The 22,070-nt window shown below is 37.6% G+C and overlaps 1 protein-coding gene across 2 annotated transcripts in view; it reads right to left on the bottom strand.

Annotated features, from left to right (window-relative positions):
* SCLT1 (sodium channel and clathrin linker 1) overlaps positions 1-22,070 on the bottom strand; it is a 225,907-nt gene that overhangs the window by 186,033 nt on the left and 17,804 nt on the right. For both annotated transcript variants that reach the window (XM_061384197.1, XM_061384198.1), the window contains exons 3-5: positions 4,205-4,263; positions 3,570-3,642; positions 235-290 (exon numbers count right to left, since the gene is read on the bottom strand). In XM_061384197.1, coding sequence (XP_061240181.1) covers positions 235-290; positions 3,570-3,642; positions 4,205-4,263 — 188 coding nt within the window. The remainder of the gene's footprint in view (positions 1-234; positions 291-3,569; positions 3,643-4,204; positions 4,264-22,070) is intronic.

Below are 22,070 nucleotides of genomic sequence, written 5' to 3'. Positions count from 1 at the left end.
CTATGAAACAGGTTCTGCTATTATCTCCCATTTATAGATGAGGAAACTAAAGCACAAAGAGGTTAAGTAACTGTCCAAGGTCATATACCTTGAAAGCAATGGAGCCAGGAGTCAAAGAGGACATCAGGCCCCAGAGTCCACATTCGTAACCAGTATACTACATGAATAAAATACCAAGTAACAATAAAAGTTACCTAAGACAAAAATAAAATAACAAACAGTTCATTGATCTACCTTTCATTTTCCTTGGTGACATTTTCAAATTGTAGTTTCATCTCACCCATCTGTTTCTGAAAGAATAAAATATAGCTGTAGGAAAACATCTTCAAGACATTTAGATCTATATTAAGTATTAATAGTTCATTCATATGCATGCAATCTGTGACACTAGTCTATAGATAAGAAATAATTATTATTCACGTCTAACAATAAATATTAGATATTTTAATGATATACAGAACATTCTGAATAGAATATAAATAAAACTTTCTTATGTAATATACTAATAAATATTTATAAATAAGTTGTATGATTTATAGATGTTTATAGTAAAAGAAAGATATTCCTCAATATGTCACTGTAAGAAACACTAGATGATCCCTAGACCTTGATTATATGTCTTGTTTCATCCTACTTTAGGTGGAAGTCCATGTAAGTGTGCTTAAATTTGGAAAAGTAAAATGTTAATGGTGAAAAAAAGCAAATAAAGTTCTTCTTTAGCAATAATTCACTCAGTCTCTGATTGACCTCTTTTATTAGTTGTTTAATCTCTCTGCATACACAAGGTTGTTACAGCAAACCAATGTGGTTACTAACACATACAGTAGTAGGAAATACAGTTTAAAAAAAATCACTAACTAAAATACCAGTAAGAATAAAATACACATTGAAAAGGGAATGAAATGAAGGTATTTTTAATTTTTTCTGAGGGGTTAAAGGATTGTAAGATTTCAACAGAAAAGGAAGGACATTTCGAGCAGGGTGAAATATGAGTAAAAGCAAAGAAGCAAAAAATACTAGACAACACAGGCATAGTTGTCAGTTCTCAATAAGAGTAAACAAGCAAATGGAGATCAGGAAGGAGGCCATGTAAAACCATACTTAAAACAAAACTGCAATCAACTCATGATCTGCCCGTTAGTCTTGATTGGGTACCCTAGGCTAAAGGAGAAGTGCCAAGCCTGGAGTGAACCTGGCAAGGGAAGGCTGGAACGGGCAGAGCTCCAAGCCTTTCTCTCTTCCTGACAACCAGAGAAGCTCAAGGCAGCTTGGTCTAGGAAATCAGTAACAGCCAATTACAACTACAAAGTTGGCTTGAAAGGTGAACCTTTCCCAGCTCCCTGCTGTGCCTGAATCACAATTAAATCAAAATGAATGAATTCACTACCAGATAACTGAGAACTGACCATACATAAAGCGATGCAATGAAAGGTAAAATTGGAAAGGCAGGTGGCAGGTCTTGAATGTCATGTTAACTAAGAGGTTTGGACTTTATTGTAGCAATTATTCCTGCTTTGTATTTTTAATTTTAGATTGATCTTTAAAATTTTCAAAAATGTCAGTGTATCTTGAAAAATTTTTCTCAAATAATTAGGTGGGATATATGCATTAATATGGATTCAGGGTAAATTGTTACATTAACACTAAAGATTTTTTACTGTAAAATATTTCAAAATATTTAAGAGTTGGAAGGAAATAAAATTCAGCCATAACTTTCTTATCATCAAAACTTCCCCAATTATTTACATTTTCTGGAAGAAAATCTTTCATATAGAGAATTATTACAAAAAATTTCCTGCTTTCGAGATACACTATTTTTTGACTGGGTCAATAAGATAAGCCACAAGAACTAATGCTAATCAATAATATCTATGTGAGCAAGTGTTAGAAGTAGCTGTCAACATCTTTTTTCTCCCTAAAAGTAGCAACTATTCTTATCACAGACCCTTGGGTGTTCTGCTACACCTACCTCTTTTTTGAAATTAATCCAGTAATCACTTTTAGATGGAGAATGACAAATGGAAAATGAAGTTAAATATCTTAGTAAACTAGCTGATTAAAGAGATAAAGGAATCAGACTGATTACAGAAAAAATTAAAAATTTAAGTTTAATTTCAAGAAACTAGATATTCCATTTTACAACTAACAAACCACAGGTCATTATAGTAAATTTTGAGAGAGTGAATTCAGCAGGAACTTTCACTATCCTAAAAATTGGAGAAGGAAATGGCAACCCACTCCAGTATTCTTGCCTGGAGAATCCCACGGACAGAGAAGCCTGGTAGGCTACAGTCCATGGGGTCAGAAGAGTCAGACACGGCTTAGCGACTAGAGAGAGAGAGAGAGATCCTAAAAATAAAAGCAAAATGTCATCTGTGCAAAAGAGAGCTCTCTGTTACTGTCAGTTAATAACAGTTCGATAGCCAAAAAAAAAAAAAAAAAAAAAAAAACCCCAACCCAATCAAAAATGGGCAAAAGACCTAAACAGACATTTCTCCAAAGAAGACATACAGATGGCCAACAGGCACATGAAAAGACGCTCAACATCACTAATTACTGAAGAAATGCAATTCAAAACCACAATGAGGATCACCTCAGACTACTCAGAACAGTCATCATCAAAATGTCTACAAATAGTAAATACTGGAGAGGGTGTGGAGAAAAGAGAACCTTCCTACACTGTTAGTGGCACTGTAAATTGGTACAATCACTACAGAAAACAGTATAGAGGTTCCTTAAAAAATGGAAAGCAGAATTACCATGTGATCCAACAATCCATTCTTGGGCATAGTCCAAAAAATACTAATTCTAATTCAAAAACTCTAATTCAAAAAGATATATGCACCCCAATGTTCATAGCAGCACAATCTGCAACAGCCAAGACTTGGGGGCAACCTAAGTATCTATCAACATACGAACAGATAAAAAAGATGTGCGATATATATAAACACATTACACACACATATACGTATAAACACACACATACACAATGGAATATTACTCAAGCCATACAGAATGAAGTAATGCATTTGCAGCAACATAGATGGTCTTAGAAATTAACATCTAAGTAAAGTAAGTCAGAGAAAGATAAATATCATACAATATCGCTTATATGTGGAATCAAAAATTGATACAAATTAACAGAAACAGACTCACTGACATAGAAAACATACTTACGGTTGCCAAAGGGAAAAGAGGGGAGAGGGATAAGTTAGGGATTTATAGATACACACTATACAGGGATTAAGATACAGGTATTTATAGATACACACTATTATATATAAAACAAACAACAAGACCTACTGTATAGAACAGGGAACTAGATTCAGTATCTTATACTAACTTTTAATGGAAAATAATCTGAAAAAGAATACACATATATACACAAACATATAAATGTGGATAACAGAATCACTTTGCTGTACACTGGAAACTAACACAATGCTGTAAATTGATTATAGGTAAATATTTTCTTCCTTAGCAAAGGATTTGTGAAGAAACAATTTCTATTTACTTTTTCTTTTTTTAAAGAAAATATTACCAAAGGGTTAACACATATGATTTCATACCTGATAATATTTCAGCTGACCATTTAGTTCTTCCAAATGCTTATCATACTCAGTTATAAGAGGAACTAAAAAGCTAAGAAAAAATGCAAAGTTAGAAAGATGCATATTCTGTTTAATCTAGTTTAATAAGTATCTAACATGAAATAAACAAACATCAAAACTTTAATGTTAATTTTCTCCATCAAAACTTTTATATTCATTTTCTCCATAGCAATCAATACTTTACACCTTTTTCCTAAACCAGAGATTCTCACAGCCTTAGCTCAATTAATATTTCAAGCTGAATAACTTTTTCTTTATTGTAGGGGCTGACCTATGCACTGTAGGATCTTAAGCAGCATTACTGGCCTCTGCCCATTAGGTGCCACTAGTGCCCTTGCCCTCCACAACAGTGACAAGCAAAACCGTTAGCAGACATTGGCAAGTATCTGGGGAGGGAAGGGAAGCAAAATCACCCAGTTGAGAGCCACTCTTAGAGATGATGATAGCAGCTTTTTTTTCCCTTGTCAATTCAATGACAGGTCATTTAAACCTAATTAGAGTAGACTAGAAAATAAACATTCCTAATACTAAAAAAAATTTTTAACAATAATTAAACATAATTAAGAAAATATTTTCTGGTAACACAACCTTACCTTTGGTCAGCTGCCGAGTTTTCTAATGCGTCATCTCCATCTCCTTTGAAGACACCTTTCTGTAACAGAAAATAATGCATCTTAAAATTTTATTTTCTCATATTGCTTGAGCCTCAACTGACAGAAGTTTAAAATTAAATACAATTAAAAATGTTATAACCTTAGAAAATCTGTTACTGCAATTACAAAAGAGAAAGAAAAAATAATTGATGCTGAAAACGTTTTGCTAAATGTTAACACCTGTACATAATAAAACTCTTGGTAAACTAGAAATAGGAAGAAAATTCTCAATTGATAAAGAATTTCTACCAAAAACCTATATCGATTTCTATTCTTGACAGTGTACATCAGAAGTGCTGCACAAAATTCAGTAATAATACAAGGCTGCGCATTAGCACTGCTAAAATTCAACATTGTACCAAAGGCTCCAATCAGTGGAATCTGCTACAGGGACAGGGAGCTGGAGACCTAAAGCTGAAAAGGAAGATGCAATACTGTTCTCATTCACAGACAATTACCTAGAAAACTCACTCTATAATCTACCAATTATAAAGACCGAAAATAGAGAATACCAAGTCGCCAGATATAACTGCATCTCCAGATGTGATTGGGGGTGCTTGGAGTTTTGATCAGGACTACGGCGCACGGGGCTAGAAATAAAGACCAGGAGGAGGAGGAGGGACAAACATAAAGGAGTACCAAGAAAGGGTGAGTAACGAGGGAGGAGCAAGATGAACAGGCAGCAAACGCATGGTCTGCAAGGACCAGGCGGAGATCCGGGAACAAAACTCCTTAAAGTAGGGTGGCGAAAAGAGATGACACTAGTCAGAAGAGGGGACAGATACAGCATGACACTGAAAGAGCTGGACAATGCTGGGAAGCAGACTGAGGGCTAAAAGACTGGGGAGGCAGGGGAGGAAGGTGGGCTGGATGCCATGGACAACAAGGATCAGAAATAGGAAGTGGAGGCAGAGATTGGAGGGGAAAAATTAGAGGGAGCTCTCCTGTCTTTTTGTTTATTTGTTTTTTAATGGCATTTCTGTACTTACCTTGTGAAAATGAGTAACCAGCAGAAACTGAGAGGTGCTCCAGCAACTATCTCACATACTACTGCTGGCATCACCTTGAGTTGGAATGCCCATTATGAGATATAGAAACACAGATATGATTTGTGGTTACCAGAGGTGGGGTCTAAGGGGAGGGAGAAATGGATGAAGGTGGTCAAAAGCCACAATTTATAAGACCCACTTAAAAGCTAAATAAGTACTGGGGATATAAAGTACAATATAATTAAGATTAACATTGTTGTCAGTAGGCCCTTCCTATACAGTAAGTCTGGTTACCATCTGTCACCTGACAAAGATACTACATTATTATTGACACTATTTCCCACGTTGTATATTGCATTCTGTGTGTCATGTATTTTGTAACTGGAAGTTAACTTAATGTCCCATACCTATTTCAAACATACCCCGACCCTGCCTCTCTTCTGGCAACCAGTTTATTCTCTGCATCTATGGCTGTGTTTCTGTTTTGTTATTTTTATTCATCTGTTTTAAGATTTCATACACAAGGGAAATCATACAGTTATTTGTCCTTCTCTGACTTATTTCACTTAGTATAATACCATCTAGGACCATACATGTCAACAAAAATGCAGAGATTTCATTCTTTTTTTATGGTTGATTATGAAGATCTACAAGACCTTCTAGAACTAACACCCCAAAAAGATGTCCTTTTCATTATAGGGGACTGGAATGCAAAAGTAGGAAGTCAAGATATACGTGGACTAACAAACAAGAGATGCCTTGGAGTACAAAATGAAGCAGGGCAAAAGCTAACAGAGTTTTGCCAAGAGAACACACAGGTCATAGCAAACATCCTCTACCAACAACACAAGAGAAGACTCTACACATGGACACGACCAGATGGTCAACACCAAAATCAGACTGATTATATTCTTTGCAGCCAAAGATGGAGAAGCTCTACATAGTCAAAAAAAAAAAAAAAGACTGGGAACTGGCTGTGGCTCAGATTACGAACTTCTTATTGCTAAATTTAGACTTAAGTTGAAGAAACTAGGGGAAAACCACTAGACCATTCAGGTATGACCTAAATCAAATCCCTTATGACTATACTGTAGAAGTGAGAAATAGATTCAAGGGATTTGATCTGATAGACAGAGAACCTGAAGAACTATGGATGGAGGTTCCTGACATTGTACAGGAGTGATTAAGACTCATCCCCAAGGAAGAAAAAAATGCAAAAAGACAAATGGTCATCTGATGAGGCCTTACAAATAGCTGAGAAAAAAGCTAAAAGACAAAGGAGAAAAGGAAAGATATACACATTTGAATGCAGAGTTCCTAAGAATAGCAGAGAGAGATAAGAAAGCCTTCCTCAGTGATCAATGCAAAGAAACAGACGAAAACAATACAATGGGAAAGACTGGAGATCTCGTCAAGAAAATCAGAGATACCAAGGGAACATTTCATGCAAAGATGGGCACAATAAAGGATGAAAATGGTATGGACCTAACAGAAGCAGAAGATATTAAGAGGAGATGGCAAGAATACACACAAGAACTATACAAAAAAGATCTTCATGACCCAGATAACCACGATGGTGTGCCAGACATCCTGGTATGCAAGTCAAGTGGGCCTTAGGAAGCATTACTATGAACAAAGCTAGTGGAGGTGATGGAATTCCAGTTGAGCTATTTCAAATCCTAAAGGATGATGCTGTTTAAGTGGTGCAATCAGTAAGTCAGTAAATTTGGAAAACTCAGCAGTGGCCACAGGACTGGAAAAGGTCCGTTTTCATTCCAATCCCAAAGAAAGGCAATTCAAAGAATGTTCAAACTACTGCACAATTGCACTCATCTCACAAGCTAGCAAAGTAATGCTCAAAATTCTCCAAGCCAGGCTTCAACAGTATGTGAACCATGAACTTCCAGATGTTCAAGCTGGATTTAGAAAAGGCAGAAGAACCAGAGATCAAATTGCCAAGATCTGCTGGATCATCAAAAAAGCAAGAGAATTCCAGAAAAATAACTACTTCTGCTTTACTGACCATGCCAAAGCTTTTGACTGTGTGGTTCACAACAAACTGTGGAAAACTGTAAAAGAGACGGGAATACCAAACCACCTTACCTGTCTCCTGAGAAATCTGTATGCCAACCAAGAAGCATCAGTTAGTACCAGACATCAAACAATAGACTGGTTCCAAATTGAGAAAGGAGTACGTCAAGGCTGTATAGTGTTACCCTGCTTATTTAACTTATATGCAGACTACATCTTGTGAAATGCCAGGCTGGAGGAAGCACAAGCTGGAATCAAGACTGCCAGGAGAAATATCAATAACCTCAGATATGCAGATGACACCACCCTTATGGCAGAAAGTGAAGAACTAAACAGCCTCTTGATGAAAGTGAAAGAGGAGAGTGCAAAAGTTGGCTTAAAACTCAACATTCAGAAAACTAAGATTATGCCATTCAGTCCAATCACTTCATGGCAAACAGATGGGGAAATAATGGAAACAGTGAGAGACTTTAGTTTTGGTGGGCTCCAAAAATCACTGCAGATGGTGATTGCAGTCATGAAATTAAGAAACACTTGCTCCTTGGAAGGAAAGTTATGACCAACCTAGACAGCATATTAAAAAAGCAGAGATATTACTTAGCCAACAAAGGTCCGTTTGGTCAAGGCTATGGTTTTTCCAGTAGTCATGTATGGATGTGAGAGTTGGACTAGAAAGTAAAGCTGAGTGCCGAAGAATTGATGCTTTTGAACTGTGGTGCTGGAGAAGACTCTTGAGAGTCCCTTGGACTGCAAGGAAATCAAACCAGTCAATCCTAAAGGAAATCAGTCCTGAATGTTCACTGGAAGGACTGATGCTGAAGCTGAAACTCCAATACTTTGTCCACCTGATGAGAAGACCTGACTCACTGGAAAAGATCCTGATGCTGGGAAAGACTGAAGGCAAGAGAAGAAGGGGATGACAAAGGATGCAATGGTTGGATGGCAGCACTGATGCAATGGACACGAGTTTGAGCAAGCTCCAGGAGTTGGTGATGGACAGGGAAGCTTGGAGTGCTGCAGTCCATGGGGTTGCAAAGAGTCGGAAATGACTGAGTGACAGAAATGAACTGAATATTCCATTGGGCTTTCCTGGTGGCTCAGCAATAAAGAATCCACCTGCCAATGCAGGAGGTGCAGGTTCAACCCCTGGGTCGGGAAGATTCCCTGGAGAAGGAAATGGTAACCACTCTAGTATTCTTGCCTGGGAAATGTCATGGACAGAGGAGCTCGGTAGGCTTCTGTGTCCTCGGGGTCGCAAAGAGTTGGACATGATTTAGTTACTAAAGCAACAACAATATTCCATTGCACATATGTACCACATCTTCTTTATCCATTCACCTATCGATGGGCACTTAGGGTGTTTCCATATCTTGGCTATTGTAAATAATGCTGCAATATATCATATTCTAAAGATATATACAAATGTGCATATATCTTTAGAATTAATGTTTTTCTTTCTTTGAAAATGCTCGGATGTGGAATTGCTGGTTTGTATGGTAATTCTATTTTCCATGTTCAGAGGAGCCTCCATACATTTTCCATAGTGGACATACCAATTTACATTCTTACCAACATTGTGCATGTGTTCCCTTTATTGCACATCCTAGCCAACACTTGTTATTTCTAGTATTTTTGATAATAGCTGCTCTGACAGATATGCTTTCAGTTTTTCACCACTGAGCACCATACTGGCTGCAAGGTTTTCACATATGGACTTTACCAGATGGAAATGTGTTCCCTCTATATACACTTGGTTCAGAGTTCTTATAAATGAATGTGAAATTTCTTAAAAAAGCTTTTTTTTCACATTGAGATAATATGATTTCTATTCTTCAATTTATTAATATGGCGTATTTTACTAATTTGCCAATGCTGAACCATCCTAGAATCTATGATAAATCCTATTTGAGCACGGTGTATCTGCTCTCTTGGAACTGCTCTTGTTGCACTGCATAGATTTTGGATCATGTTTCCATTTTCATTTGTCTCCAGGTATTTTCTGATTTCCCCTTGATTTCTTCAGTGACTCATTGGTTGTTTAGTAGCATATTGTCCAGCCTCTGTGAGTTTGTATTTTTGCAGCTTCTTTAAATAGTTGATTTTAATCCATAGTTTTGTGGTTGGAAAAGGTGCTTGGCATGTGAAATGATTTTTAATACTTAATTCAGCTTTTTTAACAGATGAAAGACTACTCAGATTTCTACTGCTTTTTGTATCAGTTTTAGTAAGTTTTACTTTTTCAGGCATTTTGTCTATTTCACCTACATGGTCAAAGATATTAGTGTAAAGTTGTTTATAAATCACCCTATAATCATTTTAAATGTATATTTAATCATTTTAAATGATATTGCATCTGTAGTAATATCAAAATTTTTGTCTGGTCCTTATAATTTGCTTTTTCTCTGTTCTGCAGTTATTGATTGTTGATTCAAATGCCATAAGAGATACAGAAGTTTCCTTTGAGGAGACTGGCAAAGATGGGGGGTAGAGGAATCCTGAGTTCACTTCTTCTCATGAGCACACCAAAATCACAACTTTCTGCAGAATAGCCATCACTGGAGAAAATCAGAACCTATGCAGAAAAGGTCTTCCATAAACAAAGACATAAAGAAGGAATGATAACAAAACAGGTAGGAGGGAAAGCACACTCAAGATATAATCAAGTCCCACACCCCAGGTGGGCAATGCACAATGGAGAATAATTATAATATAGTACTTCCCCCACACGAGGGAGGGTTCTAAGGCTCATGTTGGGCACCCCAGTCTGGGGATTCCTGAACCAGGAAAAGGAGCCCCCAGAGTATCTGGCTTTGAAGACCAATGAGCCTTAATACTGGGAGATCCAAAGGACTGAGGGAAATGAGACTTCACTCTTACAGAGTAAACACAAAGTTTCACATGTACTGGGAACCAGGGCAAAAGAAATAAATTGACAGAAGCCTGGACCAGACACACATGGTTGCCTTGGGAAAACTCCTGGAGGGGTGCAGGGTGGCTGTGGCTCACCCTGAAGACAGAGAAACTTGCGGCAGACGTATGTGGTGGCTATCTACTGCATGGACTCTGCAGTTGGTGGCCTCCATCTTGAGATCCTCCTTCAAATTCATCAGTGCCAAGGGCTGACCCCACCCAACAAGCGGCAGGCACCAATGCTGACACAGCTCATCCAACAACTAACTGGGCAAGGTCACGGCCCACCCGTCAGCAGACAGGCCACCTAAAGACTTCCTGAGCATACAATCACATCTAGACATGCCTCTTGACATAGCACTGCACATCAGAGACCCAAGACTCAGCTCCACTCACCAGTGGGCAGGCACCAACTCTGAACTCCAGGAAGTATACACTAGCCTCCAGAACAGCCTCACACACCAGAGGTGAGACAAGAGATGCAAGAAAACCACAGTCCTTCTGTGTGCATATCTAGCCTGCCTACATCAGGAAAAACCCTACTCTAGGATCAGATGGGTCCCAGTCCTGCCACAAAGCAGGCCAATGCAAACTTCAAGATACCACAAAGCACATACCAAACTGTATCAGTAACCACCCCCATCTGACAGCAGGTGTGAGATCTCTGGATCCTTCAGTCAGACTCCAGGACCCAGAGCTCTGCCTGCCAGTGGTCTGGCACTAACCCCAGGACCTGGTTTCAACCACCAGTGTGGGTAAGCAATGGCCTGGAGTCTTCTGGATGCAGACACTGCCCACCAGTGAGCCAGTACTAACCCCACAGCTCCCTACGGTTCTGCAGCCAGCCACCTTGTGACTATGTCCCATTAACCAGTAGTCAGCAGCATCCACACAACACAGTGCCTGGCAACTAACCAGGCTAGGGGCCAAACACACCTACCAAATTGTCGAATAGTCAGCCTGCCACAAAAGAAGGACCCATGCAGCCCTACTGGAGCAAGTCCTAGAATACACAGCTTGAGTGACGAGAGGGTTGTGTGCTGCTGGAACACATCATACCTCTCCAAGGTCAAGAAATGTAACAAAACTACCATATACATAAAAATGGGAATAGCAACTTAGGAAAAATGAGATAGCACAAGAACATGTCCCAGCCAAAGGAACAAGATAAAATCCGAAAGAAATAAGTGACGTTATGATAAGCATCTACCTGAGGGAAGGTCAGAGCAATGATTATAAAGATGATCAAAGAACTCAGGAGGAGAATGGATGTACAGAGCAAGAAGTCAGAAGTTTGTAGAAAATACATAGAACCACACAGAGATGAATACAATAATGGAAACAAAAAATACACTAGAAGGAATCAACAGTAGACTAAATGATACAAAGGAATGGATCAGAGAACTGGAAGAGAGAGAACTGGAAATCACTGCTGCTGAACAGAAAAATGAATGAAAAGAAATAAGGACAGTTTAAGAGACCTCTGGGACAACATCAAGCACATTAATATTTGCATTATAGAGATCCAACATTATAGAGAGCCAACATTCACTGGATCATCGAAAAAGCAAGAGAGTTCCAGAAAAACATCTATTTCTGCTCTATTGGCTATGCCAAAGCCTCTGACTGTGTGGATCACCACAAACTGGAAAATTCTAAAAGAGATGGGAATACCAGACCACCTGACCTGCCTCTTGAGAAACCTGTATGCAGGTATGGAGGCTAATTACTTTACAATATTGTAGTGGTTTTTGCCATACATTGACACGAATCAGCCATGAGTGTACATGTACTCCCCATCCTGAACCCTCCTCCCACCTCGCTCCCCATCCAATCCCTCAGGGTCATCCCAGTGCACCAGCCTTGAGCACCCTGCCTCATGTATCGAACCTGGACTGGAGATCTATTTCACATATGATAATATACATGTTTCAATGCTTTTCTCTCAAATCATCCTACTCTCGCCTTCTCCCAAAGAGTCCAAAATCTGTTCTTTACATCTGTGTCTCTTTTGCTATCTTGCATATAGGGTCATCGTTACCATCTTTCTAATTAGAAGAAACTACAAAATTCTTCACACAGTATCACCAGCAATGTCTGATTCATTTTTTTCTTCATACTTTCCAGTATTTGACTTTTCAGTGGGGCTATGTTTTCTTTTAACCATTCTGGAAGGTTATGTTGTGACATCTCATCATGGTTTCAATTTTTTTTAATTAACCTAGTAACTAACTCTTTAATTCTTAAAGAGATGGGAATATCAAACCACCTGAGAAATCTGTACGGAGGTCAAGAAGTAACAGTGAGAAATGGACATGGAACAACAGACTGGTTCAAAGTTGGGAAAAGGTGTACGTCAAGGCTGTATACTGACACCCAGCTTATTTATTTTATATACACAGTACATCATGCCAAATGCTGAGCTGGATGAAGCTCAAGCTGGAATCAAGATTGCCAGGAGAAATATGCACATGACAATACCCTAATGGCAAAAAGCAAAGTGGAACTAAAGAGCCGCTTAATGAAAGGGAAAAAGAAGAGTCAAAAAGCTGGCTTAAAACACAACATTCAAAAAACGAAGATCATGGCATCCAGTCCCATCACTTCATGTCAAATAGGTGGGAAAAAAATGGCAACAGTGCGAGACTTTATTTTCTTAGGCTCTAAAACCACTGTGGACAGTGATTGCAGCCATGAAATTAAAAGATGCTTGCTCCTTGGACGAAAAGCCAGGACAAACCTAGTTCAGTTCAGTCGCTCAGTCGTGTCCAACTCTTTGCGACCTCATGGACTGCATGCCATGTAGAGCCACCCAAGATGGATGAGTCATGGTGGAGAGTTCTGACAAAATGTGGTCCACTAGAGAAGGAAATGGGAAACCACTACAGTATTCTTGCCTTGAGAACCCCATGAACAGTATGAAAAGGCAAAAAGATAGGACACTGAGAGATGAACTCCGCAGGTCAGTAAGTGCCGAATATGCTACTAGAGATCAGTGGAGAAATAACTCCAGAAAGAATGAAGACATGGAGCCAAAGCAAAAACAGCACCCGGATGTGGATGTGACTGGTGACGAAAGCAAGGTCCAATGCTGTAAAGAGCAATATTGCATAGGAACCTGGAATGTCAGGTCCATAAGTCAAGGCAAATTGGAAGTGGTCAAACAGGAGATGGCAAAAATAAACGTCGACAGTTTAGGAATCAGTGAACTAAAATGGACTGGAATGGGTGCTTTATTTGCAATAGATGCATAATAAATTAGTGATGAGTTTCTTCCAGATTACTCAGAAAGCCATTCTTCTAAAAAATATTTAATAATCTTCTAGAATTTAAATCCAAACTATTCAACTTAACCATTCAAGGTCCTCTATAATGTGGGAACAATCTACCTTTCCTAACCTTATTTTCAATTACTTCTTTCACATATGCCAAACACATTATGGAAACTGAAGTATGTTTTAGTCCCTAAATACAACTCTCATTTTCTTACCCACTTTGGCTACTCATCATGCCAGTGGGTCCAGCTACAATGCTCTTCACCACGCCCTCTTTTGGCTCCCCACTGAAGTTTTCGAAATCCTACCTACTTAGCAGTGCCTCTCAGATATACTACATATCCTCCAGGAAACTCCCAGATCTCTCCAACTATACATGATCTCCTTTTTTTCTCTTATTACTAATAGCTGGTTTTAAAGTTCTTAAAAGATTCAAATATTATGCCTTTTATCCAATTATTTAATATTTCTCATCCCATATTTTTATAAGTCTCTATGTTCCTCTAAAATTGCTATTTTATTTTACATACCTTTACATTGCCAAAACCCCTGGCACAGTGCCTTACATAAAGATGGTGCTCAATATATATTAAGGTGAATTCAGTGAAAACATTGCTCCATAACTATCTTCTAAGGATAGCTGCTAAGGAGATACAAATGCAAAAATGAAGGACTCAATAATCTAAATCATAAAAGCTGTAACATTCTGAAATAAAAGTAATAAATCAAAACATAAGATAAATATTTGAAAATAAAAATACAGATTCAGCAACCCATTCTTACTTACTAGTAAAACTTTAGGAATTAGAGACTGCATTATTTCCTAAAAAATCAGGTTGGGAGAATAGGATTGAAATTGACTTATTATAAAAGTATTTGTAAGACTTTATATTCCCTAAAACAGAATTTAAACAAATTATACAAAAGAAAAGAAATATTTATAGAATTTAAAAAATCTTGAAAAGTAGATATTGTATAATTAATTTATATCTATTTTTATCCCAAAATGACTTCCTGAGATGACAGTGATGATTAATCACAGAGAGTGGCAATAATATTGGATTGTAGTCAGGTAAACTAATTTTATAGACACTTTTCTTCCTCTAAGACAACTACATACTCTTTAAGTATTGTAATTACTGTTCTGAATGTTTAATTTTGTCTTCCTGATTTTAATCAGCATCACAGGCTACCAAATAGCATCCTTTCCTCTATCCTTTGGAAGAAAACAAAGTATAGGTTGACTAGCATTCTGTGAAGGTGTTCTTGTACATTTCAGAGGGTTGCAGCAAACTCTTACACCTTTCATTCTTATCAAGAGAAGGCTGATTTTCATCAATAAAGGTGCCTGAAGTATGACCTAAGAAACTGATAAACTCCTAATTCAGACTCATTAAAATCCTAAATTACTGATTTCTATCTTCACTAGATTATGGGATGAGGCAAATCAACTCCTCACAGTTTTACCTGAGTAATCCATCACATGCAGAGTTTAGAACTGCACTACCTAAAAAACAATAGCCATAAGCCACATTTCAGTTCAGTTTAGTCACTCAGTCGAGTCCGACTCTTTGAAACCCCATGTACTGACTGTACCATACCAGGCTTCCCTGTCCATCACCAACTCCCAGAGCTTGCTCAAACTCATGTCCATCAAGTCAGTCAGATCATCCAACCATCTCATCCTGTCATCCCCTTCTCCTCCTGCCTTCAATCTTTCCAGCATCAATGTCTTTTCCAGGGAGTCAGTTATTCACATCAGGCGGCCAAAGTATTGGTGTTTCAGCTTCAGCATCAGTTCTTCCAATAAGCATTCAGGACTGATCTCCTTTAGGATGGACTGGTTGGATCTCCTTGCAGTCCAAGGGACTCTCAAGAGTCTTTTCCAACACCACAGTTCAAAAGCATCAATTCTTCAGCACTCAGCTTTCTTTATGGTCTAACTCTCACATCCATATATGACTACTGGAAAAACCATAGCTTTGCTTTGATTAGATGGACTTTGGTCGGCAAAATAATGTCTCTTCTTTTTAATATGCTATCTAGGTTGGTCATAGCTTTTCTTCCAAGGAGTAACCATCTTTTAATTTCATGGCTTCAGTCACCATCTGCAGTAATTTTGGAGCCCAAGAAAATAAAGTCTATCACTGTTTCCATTGTTTCCCCATCTATTTGCCATGAAGTGATGGGACCAAATGCCATGATCTTCGTTTTTTGAAAGGTGAGTTTTAAGCCAGATTTTTCACTCTCCTCTTTCACAGTCATCAAGAGGCTCTTTAGTTTCTCTTTGCTTTCTGCCATAAGGGTGGTGTCATCTGTGTATCTGAAGATATTGATATTTTTCCCAGCAATCTTGATTCCAGCTTGTGCTTCATCCAGCCTGGCATTTTGCATGATGTACTCTGTATAAGCCACATTAGTCTATTCAAATTTAAAATTTCTTAAGTGAAAATCAGATAAAAGACCTGTCAGTTGTGTAGCTTAATTTCCAGTGCTTAACTGCCCCATATGTTACTGGCTACCATATTAAAAACTACTGAACTATACAGCATTTTCATGATCACAGGAAGTTCCACTGAACAGTACTGGTCTAGAAAGCTTGTAATTTGACTTAAATAGTAAAAGTGGTTGGTTATATTGTTAGCGATCAAGTTTTATATTTCTAAACTCATGATCACCAAGAGTAGCCCTACTATTCCTTCAACATAAATTTCAAATAACTTATTATTGGATTACAATTGGCCCAGCTCTTATACATTATATAAGACATGCCTAATTTCTTCCTGCCTCAGAGCCTCTTCTTGGCTTTTTCCTTGGCTTGTTCTTCACTTTTAGTGCCAACTTAAATGTTGCTACCATAAAGAAGTCTTCTCTGCCTTTTCTACCAAAAACAAGTCTCAGCCACCACCACACTGTATACACGTTAATCTCTCTCAGCACCCTGTTTATTTTGTTCATAAACTATCACAGTTTTTGTTCATTCATTTCTCTCTCTTCCACTGAAAGAGGATCCTTTGCGTATTTTATTCATAGGTCTGTCCCTAGAGCTTACCTAGTGGTCAAGCACTCAAAATTTGTTGAATGTATTAACGTTTGCTCTATCGGTGAATAAATGTGCACAATGACTGTCTTTTCCTCCCATAACCAACTCATACCTCTTAGCACCATGCTTTTATATTTATTTCTTCCTTCCTTTTCTTTCTGGTTTATGTTATTTCCTCTCTTTCCTGAGTCTCAATTTTTAAAAAGAATTCTGAGTTCAAGGGCTAACAGGCAGAAAAACAAGTTTCATGCTAGAAAAGGAAGATACTTTTAAGAGTTTTCAGAGAAAATAAACTTATTTTTAATATTCCTCTCTGTCCCTCAGCAAGTACAAAAAGAACAAAAACACTTATCCCATCCCTAGTACATACATGTATAATACTAGTGTGGCACAGGTTACAAAGAGGATTCAGTTAGCTTTCATGTGAGAAAAGGGAGTGATTTAAGGGGGTGGGGGAGTAGGAGGAAAGAAATGTGGCAAAAAGGATATGACCCACTCACCTTCTTGAATAAAATCTTTTTATCTCTGAATATTTGTCAGCCAGTGCCCACTACTACACTCTCAAAGAGCAATGTGATTTGAAATACTTTTTATTTATACAGAAAAAAAAAAATAAAGAAAGACAACTAAATTTCACAACAACCTGAAGGAGTCATTCAAGAAATTAGTTATGTAAAATATTTTTAGCTTTACATATTTAAGATGGAATATTATTCAGCCATTAAAAATGAAATAAACCCAATCAAAAAATGAGCAGAAGATCTAAACAGACATTTCTCCAAAGATGGCTAAGAGGCACATGAAAAGATCACTTTATTCTTAAAGAACTGTGAATCAAAACTACAATGAGGTATCACTTTACATTGGTCAGAATGGACATCATCAAAAAAATCCATAAACAATAAATGCTGGAGAGGGTGTGGAGAAAAAGGAACCCTCGTACATTGTTGGTGGGGATATAAATTGATACAGCTACTATGGAGAACAGTATGAAAGCTCCTTAAAAAACTAAAAATAGAGCTACCATATGATCCAGCAATTCCACTCGGTAGTATATATCTGGAGAAAACCATTATTCAAAAAGATACATGCATACCAATGTTCATTGCAGCACTATTTACAACAGCCAGGACATGGAAGCAACCTAAATGTCCACTGAGAGAGAAATGGATAAAGAAGATGTGGTACATATATACCACGGAATATTACTCAACCATAAAAAGAATGAAATAATGCCATTTGCAGTAATGTGGATGGACCTAGAGATAGTCATACTGAGTGAAGTCAGAGATGAACACCATATGATATTTACTTGTACGTGTAATCTAAAATATGACACTAATGAATTTATTTACAAAACAGAAACAAAGTCACAGATATAGAAAACAAACTTATTGTTACCAAGAAGGAAAGAGGATGGTGCAGAAATAAACTAGGAGATTGGGACTGACATATCCACACTATTATATAAAACAGATAACTAATAAGGACCCACTGTATAGCACATGGAACTCCACTCAATCTCCGTAATGGCCTATATGGGAAAGGAATCTGAAAAAGGATGAGTATATGTATATGCATAACTCATTCACCTTGCACACTTGAAATGAACACAACATTGTAAAATCAACTATACTCCAATCATCTTTTAAAAAAGGTAAATAACCCAATTTTTTAAATGGGAACAATATTTAAAAAGGAACATCTCAAAAGAAAACATCAGTTCAGCTCAGTTGTGTCTGACTCTTTGTGACCCCATGGACTGCAGCACGCCAGGCTTCCCTGTCCATCACCAACTCCCAGAGCTTGCTCAAACTCATGTAAAAGAGAACACGTGGATGGCCAAAAAGCATATGAAAATGTACATACCTATTTATCAGAGAAATGCAAAATTGTACCATCACACTGTTAAAAAAGAAATAACAAGCCCTAAGTGGGATCATTTCCTCCCCCATCCCCATCATAGCAAAAACTAAGACGGTTTCAATCCCTCCTAGAGATGTGACCTTTAAAACAGTCCACCTGAAATTTCCTAATCAGTACTAATGAAGTAACTGCATGAAAAAGGCCCCTGGAGTGTCAGTCCCCCATTAGAAGACAGCCTGGCCTGAAATAATCCTTTCTTTTCCTTTGCTAATACCTTTTGCTACCTCCTCTCCTTCTATACATAAAAATCTTCCGTTTTGTACAGCCCCTCCTAGTGCAGCTGATTTTTTAATTTTTGAATAATGCTAACTAGTTCTTCAAAATAAAAAGAAGGAAACAATACCATTTGCAGCAACATGGATGGACCCAGAGATTATCATACTAAGTGACCAAGGTGCAGAAAAGACAAAAATCATATGATATCACTTGTATGTAGAATTTAAAAAGATAATACAAATGAACTTATTCACAAAACAGAAACAGATGTCAAAAAAAAACTTATGGCTATCAATCGGGAAAGGTGGGGAGAGGAATAAATCAGGAGTTTTGGATTAATATATATATGATACTATACACAGGCAGTCAACAAGCACCAACTGTATAGCACAGGGAACTCTACTCATTATCTCATAATAACCCATATGGGATAGGAATCTGAAAAAGAATGGATATATGTTTATGTATAATTGAATCACTTTGCTGTATTTGAAACTAACAACATTGTAAATCAACCATAAGTCCAGTATAAAGTACAAATTATAATAAAATATCTTTAGAAAATTATATAAAATTATAAGGGAAAAGGTTTTTTAAAGAATGAATGGGGAACACATGTATACCGGTGGCGGATTCATTTGATATTTGGCAAAACTAATACAATTATGTAAAGTTTAAAAATAAAATAAAATTAAAAAAAAAAAGAATGAATTATGAAGGTATTATGAACCAAATATATTAAATATATACGCTATTAAAGACAATGGAAGACTCTTTCCATTTAAATCCACAGAATTTAAGTATTACTATTTATTATAAAGGTATTAGATCTTGTATTTTCTTAAGAAACAATGCTATATAAAAAAATCTTAAGGCAATTCACAGAACTTATTTTGATCCAAAAGAAGTCTCAATGATCATTACATGGTAACAATACTAAAGAATTTTAGCTTTTACTTAGAATACAGTTCCTGTAAAAATTATCCTTGAAGTACCAACTTAAAATATAAGAAATATCAAACTACTGCAGGTTTTTTCGATATTGGAAAAAGGGTTTCACAAAAATATGTACATTTAACACAAGTCCTGGCAATTTTACAGTACCTAGTATGAGAAAAAAGGACAGTTCACTAGGATTTTACCTTTAAAAACAGAACAAAAAGCATGAACTATTTATATTTCTCAAGCTGATCGTGACTTTTTACATCTCCACTTTCATTATATCTGGCAACAGAGCTCACACAATGTTGGAAGAAAAGTAGGTAGGAGGGAAGAAGAGGAAGGTTATAGTTGTTCCATTAATTCAACAAATATTTATTGAGTATATAACAAAAATTATTCTAGGAACTTGGGAAATGCAGCTAAACAAAACGGGCAAACAAATTTATGAAGAATTTCTGTTGCTAGTAGCAACAACTAAAATTATAGGAACGAGATCTTAGCCAGTGCACCTGGTCCCACTTACTCTTTGATAATGAACAGTTAACTCCTACCTCTCTCTTCCTTTACTACGAAACAAAGAGAAAGCAAAAACAAAACAAAAAAACACCAACAACAAAAGAAAACTCCTCCTGAGTATTTTATCAGAAACCAGAATAATGGTTTCTGGGGTGAAAAACCCCCCAAGGTGAACTGCATATGGCCAAGGACACGGACCTTTATGCTGCTGCTGCTGCTAAGTCACTTCAGTCGTGTCCGACTCTGTGCGACCCCATAGACAGCAGCCCACCACGCTCCCCCGTCCCTGGGATTCTCCAGGCAAGAACACTGGAGTGGGTTGCCATTTCCTTCTCCAATGCAGGAAAGTGAAAAGTGAAAGGGAAGTCTCTCAGTCGTGTCCGACTCTTAGCGACCCCATGGACTGCAGCCTACCAGGCTCCTCCATCCATGGGATTTTCCAGGCAAGAGTACTGCAGTGGGGTGCCATTGCCTTCTCTGGGACCATTATGCTAGAAATCAAATTAAACTCCCTCTCAAGCTCCCTATCACCTCCCACTCACTAATACAAAGTATATAGTGAAAGGCAAGACTGTGGGGACTGGAGTCTTGAGACAGCAACATGTTCTGAAGAGAAGGCATACTGCGCAAAGGAATCTTAGGCAGTAATGATATACTAATATGAAAAATAAGAAATAAAAATCAAGATTTGACTGTATGACTGACAATAGTACATGTAAGGACATGTACCTTCAAAGAATTAAAGGAGCTACATAATTTTACCAAAGAGTACTCTATGAAGTAAGGGAAAACCTGTCCCTACTTAGTATGTTACTGTCAGCTTTAATTATAATCACAGGATATATAAACTTCTATGGTGACACAGTGGATAAAAATCTGCCTGCTGATGCACGGGCAACTAAGCCCATGTGCCACAACTACTGAGAGCTGCAAGCTCTAGGGCCCGCACATCACAACTTCTGAGCCCACATGCTGCAATACTGAAGCTTAAACGCCTAAAGCCTGTGCTTCGCAATGAGAAGACCACATATAGCAACCAAGAGTAGCCCCCGCTCACGGCAACTAGAGACAGTCCTTGCAAAGCAGTGAAGACCACTGCAGCCAAAAACAAACAAAATTAACAGTACACAGTGAAGGTGCACATAAAGGGCTGCTGCTGCTGCTGCTGCTGCTTAGTCGCTTCAGTCGTGTCCGACTCTGTACGACACCAGAGACGGCAGCCCACCAGGCTCCGCCATCCCTGGGATTCACCAGGCAAGAACACTGGAGTGGGGTGCCATCGCCTTCTCCGACATAAAGGGCTACCTACAGTCAATAATTTTATTTGGTAAAACCATCTTTCGTAATCAAGTCAGCCAGATTTCAGGAGACAGGATGCAATTCCATACTCAGAGGTTTACTCAGGCTTTAAAATCAATCTTTTGTTTGAATCCTCCCTTCAGGGATATTTCCATTTGACATCAAGCAGAAGCAAAAGAACCTACGAATCTGAGCAAAATGTCGAGGCTAGTGGATCATGAGATTCTCTATCACCTAGTATCTTAAAAAAACAACTTCCTTTTAATACCTTAAAAGCAATTGCAGTTTTAATTATAAGATTTATTTATGTCAAAAGCAAAGTATTTCTTTACTGATTCAGTAACCTAGGAGCTATTTTTCTTTTAATATCCTGTAACTCAGATTGTACCAGTAAGTATACTTTATTGGTCAAAAAAAAAATTAATACAATACTTAAATAAAAATGCCCAAGAAAAAAAATTAAAATAATGCCTTATATTATTTCTTATTCTGAGTTAGTTCATGCTTCTGTTAAATTTATGAGAATTGAGAGTTAAAGTTTATAACTGGATGTATCCTAATAACAATTTTGGGATGTTTCAAAAGTCTAATGAATTCTCATTTTACAATTCTGACATTTTAACACCATATACATATATTGTAAGCTCAAACTCTGGTGG

The sequence above is a fragment of the Bos javanicus genome, chromosome 17 (genome assembly GCF_032452875.1).
Source record: "Bos javanicus breed banteng chromosome 17, ARS-OSU_banteng_1.0, whole genome shotgun sequence".
NCBI classification, from domain to species: domain Eukaryota; kingdom Metazoa; phylum Chordata; class Mammalia; order Artiodactyla; family Bovidae; genus Bos; species Bos javanicus.
The sequence above is the reverse complement of the archived record's forward strand: the minus strand, read 5'-3'. Positions and strand labels throughout refer to the sequence as shown.